General features: G+C 52.1%; 1 protein-coding gene across 5 annotated transcripts in view; it reads left to right on the top strand.

Annotated features, from left to right (window-relative positions):
- Nucleotides 1-778: 778 nt before the first annotated feature.
- The window catches only part of ZCCHC2 (zinc finger CCHC-type containing 2), a 39,846-nt gene continuing 33,424 nt past the window's right edge, over nt 779-7,200 (top strand). For all 5 annotated transcript variants that reach the window (XM_088521329.1, XM_088521332.1, XM_088521331.1 and 2 more), the window contains exon 1: nt 779-1,742. In XM_088521329.1, the coding sequence (XP_088377455.1) occupies nt 789-1,742 (954 nt within the window). In that variant the 5' untranslated portion in view covers nt 779-788. The remainder of the gene's footprint in view (nt 1,743-7,200) is intronic.

Genomic DNA, 7,200 nt, shown 5'->3' with positions numbered 1-7,200 from the left:
TAAACCTGCTTGGTGGAAAGCTGTATGTTACCTAAGATAGCAGTATGAAAATGAGACATTCTACAACACTACTCGCTTCAGTTGTGTTACCACAGTAAACACTTGGACCAGCCAAGGTTTTTGTTTTTTCTCACACATTTTTGCACCACTTCTGCGACTGGAGCCCTCCTCCGACGAGCACCGCGCCAGTTTGGGCCCATCCCTGCCGAGTGCCGCATGGACGACTCCAAGCGCGGCTCTGCCCAGCCGCTAGCCGCCGAACGGCCGCCTTTTCCGCGCGTAACGGGCCGCCCCGGGGTGGCGGGGCCAGGCGGCGGGGTGGCACCGTGCGCCGCGGGGACGCGGCTCGGCCCGGGCTCGCCGTAGGTCCAGGCCTCGCCGGGCGGGACGACGGTTGGCGGGGGGGGGCCGGCCGCGCGGCGCACGCTGCTGAGCGGGCTGACGTCACGGCGCCGGACCGCGCCCTGATAGGCCGCGCCGGACCTTCTCTCCGCCCCTCCCCCCGGCGCCGGCTCCCCGCCCCAACGACTCCAACGGCCGCCCCGGGAGCGCGCGCGGGGGCGCGGGGCAGGGGGAGGGGAAGCGCCGCGGGAGCCGCCGCCGCGCGCGCCCCGCCCCGCCCTTCCCCCCGCTCCTCCTCACGCGCACGCCCCTCCCCCCGCGCGCGCCGCCGCCGCCGCGACCGTTGCCGCCGCCAGCGCCGCCGCGCGCGTCTCTACCGCGCCGCCTGGGCCGCGGCAGCATGAGCGGCGCCGCGTGAGCGCCCCCGGCGCGCCGGGCCCCGCCGGATGCTCGCGGGCCTCCCGCGTCAGCCGAGGATGCTGAAGATGAAGCTGCCGCTGAAGCAGACGAACCACAAGGCGGCGGAGGAGGCGGCGGCGGCGGCAGCGCTGGGGCTCAAGGAGCCCGGCGCGGCCCTGGACTGTCACCTCCAGTTGCAGCAGGTGCCCCGCGCGCCCGGCCGGGGCGGCGCCGCCGCGGGCAGGGGCTGCGGGCTGGAGCGGCCCAGCCAGCTGCACGGCCTGGGGCCGGGGCCCGGGCCGGGGCCGGGCCCGCCGCCCGTCGTGACGGCCGCTGGCGGCAGCGGGCCCGGCACGGCGGCTGCCCGCACTGACAAGGAGACAGTGTACGAGTGGTTTGGGCTGGTGCTGGGCTCGGCGCAGCGGCTGGAGTTCATGGTGGGGCTGCTGGATCTGTGCAACCCGCTGGAGCTGCGTTTCCTGGGCTCCTGCCTCGAGGACTTGGCCCGCAAAGACTACCACTGCCTCCGTGACTCGGAGGCCAAGGCCAATGGGCTCAGCGACCCCGGGCAGCTCGGTGACTTCCGCGACCCAGCCGTGCGCTCCAAGCTCATCGTCTACCTGGCCCTGCTGGGCTCCGAGAACCGCGAGGCTGCCAGCCGCCTCCACCGCCTCCTGCCCCAGGTGGACTCCATCCTGCAGAGCTGCCCAGCGCGGCACGGCCTGCCCAACGATGAGGGCACTGGAGAGGAGGACGTGCTGGTGGTGATGGATGGTGGCGGCAGCAGCGAGAATGGCCAGGCCACGCTACCCGCTGCCCAGGGCCTGGGCTTCGGCGCGCAGGAGGAGCTGCTGCTGCTCTTCACCATGGCCTCGCTGCACCCGGCCTTCTCCTTCCACCAGCGCGTCACCCTGCGTGAGCACCTGGAGCGGCTGCGGAGGGCCCTGTGCGAGGAACGGGAGGAGGAGGCGGCCTGTGCCCGTCACCGAGCACAGCAGCAGGTAACACTGGGCCCGCTCCGTGCCCGCAGCGCCATCGCCCCAGGCAGCTCCCCCTTCCTGCACCCCCCACAACCGCCCAGCCTTTCCTGGCTGCCCATTGCAGCTTCCCCTCCTCCCAGCAGGCGCAGAGACCCCATTGGAATCTCATTTCCTGACGTAATGGCGCCAGCTATGACGTTGTGGAGTCGGAGTGGGGAGGGGGCTTCTCTTCCCAGGCTGCCGTGCTGTGGAGCGTAGCCGCTCAGGCCCTGCCTCACTCGCATGCGGGATGTGAGGGTGCCGCTTAGAGCCATGCCTGGGCTGGGATTCTGCGCTGGAGCAGCAGATGTGGCTCCTCAGCCTGGCTGAGCTTACGAAATCCCCACTATAGGAGCTAGGAAACACACGCGCTTAAGGAGGCTGTCTGTGGTGGGTTAAACAGCGCAGCGTGCTGAAGCGGTTCTCCTGTGGCACCCGCTCTCCCGTATAAACAAGGCTTCTGCTTAGAGTGGGGCTCTAATCAAGGGCCGAGGGCTGTGAGGCTGGCTCCCCAAAAAGCCACGCTTGTCTGTAAGATGGCTGAAGGCCTTTGGGAGTAGGTGGTAGTCATTGTACTGAAGGAGCAAGTTCAAGTGCCGCAACTGGAGCTTGTCTTCGGGGCCAAGCTTAATTTCAGGTTGGCAGTCAGCAGACAGCCGAGTGCGTCCTGAAAGCAGCAGTGCCACTTGTTGATGGAAGGTGGCTCTCATAGAGGATAGAAACAACGGCCTCCAGAGATGGCACTGGTGTGTTCCCCTATGCTGCAGTTATATATAAACTGATATTTTTTCCAGTGGCATCCATTCCTGCCTTTTGGATTGATACTTCTTTTAAAACCTGCCGCATATTTATGCAACCTAGTCATCATGTTGGAGCTCCATGGTTTCTGATCTATAGATGGCCTCTCATGCAAAGGGCTTGGAAGATAGATATTTATAAGGCAAATGGGCTGTTAAGCTTAACACGGCAGACTTCCATTGAGTACTTAACAGAAAAAGGTACAAATCTATCTTTTTTTTCAGCTTACTTACAGTGCTATGAAATTCAGCCACTCCTATAAAAACCTGTTAACTGTAAGGCCTGCAGTACTAAAGGAATTTCTCTCTGTTTGGTAAAGGCAGGATATGCTTTTGAGGACTACACAGAAGAGACAGGAATGAATTTTTAAGGCTTCAAATACATTAAGTGAATGTTTGTATCATTCAAAGGCCAAAGCACATTTGGCAGGTCGTAAACTAGTGGGTGGATGCTATGGTACTGAAATCACAATGAATGCATAGCACAACTCCAAAAAGTGTTTATTTTGGCTTCCCAACTAGCATCAAGTCTAGCTATACCAAAGCGAATCCTGGAAGCCTCTCTGAAGGAGAGGGTTGGATTGCAGGAAGTGGTAAGGCTGGACACTGTTCTTGCTGTGTTTAAAGTGCTAATAACTAGAAACATACGCGCTGAAAACTAGCACACGGGTTGCAAGTGCTCCATGTGTCCCACCAAATGCATTGGGAGCTCAGACTCTCATGGACTACTGGAATTGAAGTCTGGTTTGTGCAGCAGTCCTGGCCTTGGTTTAAAAGCAGTCGTCCAAGTTGTGGTGGTTTTGCTTAGTGAGGGAACGCAGAGAGACCCAGAGCAGCTTGGCTGAACAACCACATCACATCGTCTGGGCAGGGCTGAAACTCTACCCTGCTGTAGGCAGCTCTGTCTCTTTTTCCCAGAGGTTAAGCTGCGAAGGCAGCGGCGCCTCTGCTGGGAAATAATGGCCGCGGGGCGCGCAGGTAGCTGCGGGCCGGGCGCTTCCCTGGGGCCTTGGTGGAGGAAGTGCTGGACGGCTGCTGCTGTGGCTGAGCCGTCTGGCCAGGTGCAGCAGCGCCCTCGAACGGGGCCTGCTTTTAAACCTGCTTGGTGTCCACGTTTTTTTTTTTTTTTTTTTTTTTTTTTAATGCCCCCTTAGCCCGTGTTATTTAAGCAGCGCAGCGCCCGGTCCCGCCGCGAGTAACGGCCGCCGCCACTGCCCGCCCCCACGCAAGATGGCGGCGGCGGCGCCTGCGCGCCGCGTCACGTGCGCCGAGGGCGGTTTCCGCGCGGCGCGGGGGAGCGGGCGGGGGAGGGGCTTCCCGTGCGGCCTGGCCCTGGAGCGGTCGCGTTTAGTGATCGCGGTTCTGACGGGACCGCAGGAACGCCGCGTGTCTTAGTGAGACCTCTCAGCCTGAAACTGGCATGTAGGTTCAGAGGCTTCTGCAGGAAAGAGTGCAGGAGTGGCATGAGCAGAGGTAGTGCTGCCTTGTAATTGTATGCGTCTTTAGGAAATAGTCCTGAAATACTTCTCTTTACTTACAGTAGAAAACGCTTGATACCATTTGCAGCCTTTTAAAGGAAGAGGTAGTTTAAAGGATCCATTGGTGCATTGGGCATTGCTGAATCTGAATTCCAAATCTAGAGTTAATGTGTTAGAATAAATTAGCAATATTCACATCCATAACCATAAAACATAAACTTACTAGTGTGCAAAAGGTCTACTCTTTTTGCACACCATGTTTGCATTTAAGAAATAGAACACATAGCTAAACTTTTGTGCTCGTTAGATTTATTTAAATGCAGCATCAAAGCTGCTCCTTTTCATTGTCCATTTCGCTCCATTTTACCTGTCTTAAAGATCTAGGATTAGGCTGTTGGGATCCTGCAGGGGATCTGAGCATGTGCTGCCATAATTCGACTTGCATTTGACACTGGGGCACTTTGTCAGGCATGCTGGACAGCAATGGAACCAGGACTCTATCGAAACAAGCCATCTCATGAAGATAATGGTTTGCTGAGTAGTATTGTAATTAGCTGGCTGCTGGATTCTTTTCAGAGAAAGTCTCTACTTATAAACAAAGGAAAAGTTTCTATTTACAGAGTGTTTTGCTTAGTAGGAATCTATTTATAGGACATTTTGTCTGCAAATTAAGAGTGTGTTTTGTTTTTGTGATTGATCTTCAGTGACTTGCAGCAGAGTAAGGTACTAGACTTAATTTTAGAAAGAGAGAGATGTGTTTGGGAGGAAAAAAAATACAGATAATCCCATTTTGAAACCTCTGCATACTGGTATGTATTCTTTAAATATCATAGAGATGAATATAAAGGAAATCTTAGCTTTGGGAGCCTGGCTAAATAGGAGACAAATAGAAAAATGTTACTTTGTGGCTGGTGAATATGGTGGAAAGGGGGTATGCTCCAGGAAAATACTGATGTTGTATATGCTGTTTTACATACTGAAAGAATCAGAACACATTGTATCTCAGTGATCTGAACACCCTTGTCCTGAGCAGGAAATTCTCCAGCTGCAAACTGGAGCTAAGGGTTTCCAGAAACCTTATTAGGAGCCTTCTGGAAAGGAATTTCAAACTAGATGGATGCAGTACCTAAAAGGAAAGAGCTCTGTGTCTAAATGTATGTGTTAATGCTCCAGGAAACTGCAGAGTAAAAATTTTCACTGCTTTGAGTTCTTTTAGATATTCAACTCTAATTATGAGATATTATGACAGATGAAGACAAAGTTTGCAGTCTTGCCTGAGTCTCTTTATACGAGAGTTGATCAGCTGCTTACTCTTTTCCATTTCAGTTATCCTTGCATTAGATAAGCAGAGGCCATGGCTTCACAATATTTGGGCTTGACTTGTTGTTGTCAAGCTATGCCTGAATCCAAAGAATTGGAAAAGAGGACGGAGGCAACAGCTGTAAGGTGTTGTATCTGGAAGACCACTAAAGTCTATAGGATTCCTTCTGCTTAAGTCTCTATTGCTTTCTTTGTTTACCGTATCGGTGTTCAGCTAAAGCTGTCACAGAAAACGCAAAGTTAATTTTCCATTAACTGTAATTGATCATGAAATATCTACACTTTCTCCAGCGTTTGATGAATGTCCATGATATAAGTTTTGAGGACTTACATTGTTAGAAACCAAAATTTGTAGAGGACAGGCTAAGAGATGTACATAAATCTGAACTAAAACATCCAGGTAGCTTTATTCTTATGCACTGAGTAGACAATGATAACAAGTTATACAAAGTTGCTGGATTAGCAACCAACTGGGAATGCACTAACATGAGCTGGTCTATTGCACCACTGGCTTTACCTTCAAATTCTCAACTTCTGTCATGGGCTAGATAGGTTGGACTGAAATTGCTGTTTAAGTCCAGCTAAAAAAATGAATGCAGATGAAACTTAAAAGCCCTTGCTCAGTCTCTTGCAAACACAAGATGTTGTATTCCTCCCATGCTGTAAATCAGTGCTGTAGCTGATGGGTCAGGTTCTTTGAGTGGCTTTGTCATAGGGCTTGATAGTTTAAATTAGTAGTGCTGCTTTAGAGGTTGGCACACCCTTTGTCCCCGACAGTTGTTTCATCAACAGTTATCGATGTTAAACTAATTTTGAAGCATTAGGGGTCCACTTTCACCCAGTATTTTTACATTCTATTTAAGTGTAGGGTAGCATGACTGCTCTATCCCAACATCCAAACAACAGCAGGACTTGCCAAGTGGCAGTGTGGCTCATGTTGTTCCATGCAGTGTGGAGTAGGACTTCCTTCTTGTTGCTCTTGTCATCACGGAAGGGTTCAGCAACACATGAGTACATGTGCCATTTCAGCTGACCTCCTAGTAGCTGATGCTTGGCCTTTGTAAGCTGCTCCGTAGCTGTGAGGCAGTAAGGGGTGGTGCGTTGTAAGGACTGGGTTTATCAGATCATATGACCTTGCTCCTAAATCTGGCATCAGATCTATTATAGATTTTTCTGTCATTGCTCACATTTCTCTTAAGGCTTGTATGCTGCAGCTGATGGTGTGTCTTGAGTTATATATTGGTACTTTCAAGGATGCCTTCTTCCTTTTCTTGTTAGCTAATTCTGATGTCTACAAAAATATAGGAATAATGTGTCAATGCTTTTACATGTACAGAGCATGCAAGCCTAAGTAGTGCTCTCTTTTAGTTTTACTGAAGTCTTATGGAGAAATAAGCTTTCATATTTTGGTATGTAGAACTAGTTAAGCTGCCCAACTGCTCTAAGCGGTTGCCCTGAACCAGTGTTCAGGAGAGCGGATGTGGAACTAGTTTTTTCATAGAAGTGCAGGATAAACATCAGAGTATTTGTGCACTTCGGTTACTTGCTCATGGCCATTAGCAGGTTATCCAGTAGCAAATTTCATTACATATTGCTAAAATAATACCAGCATGGCATGTCTTGTTCAGCTATCTATGCTAACAGAATGCAGAGTCTGAACATTTGCTATGTGTAGATTAGCTGAGATTTGCTCAGTAGTTGCACAGAACAATATCCTTGCTGAGCAGCATGGCACTCAATTTGGGTCATCTGGTGCCCATTTCCTATGAATATAAAGACACCTCAGGTGGTAGGTGTTTTCTTTAGTATAGTACTTGCTTTTAGCCCTATGAGGAATGATGTCTC

The sequence above is a fragment of the Tinamus guttatus genome, unplaced genomic scaffold (assembly GCF_059628265.1).
Source record: "Tinamus guttatus ecotype Peru unplaced genomic scaffold, ASM5962826v1 Tinamus_guttatus_pri_ptg000117l, whole genome shotgun sequence".
Lineage (NCBI taxonomy): Eukaryota > Metazoa > Chordata > Aves > Tinamiformes > Tinamidae > Tinamus > Tinamus guttatus.
The sequence above is the reverse complement of the archived record's forward strand: the minus strand, read 5'-3'. Positions and strand labels throughout refer to the sequence as shown.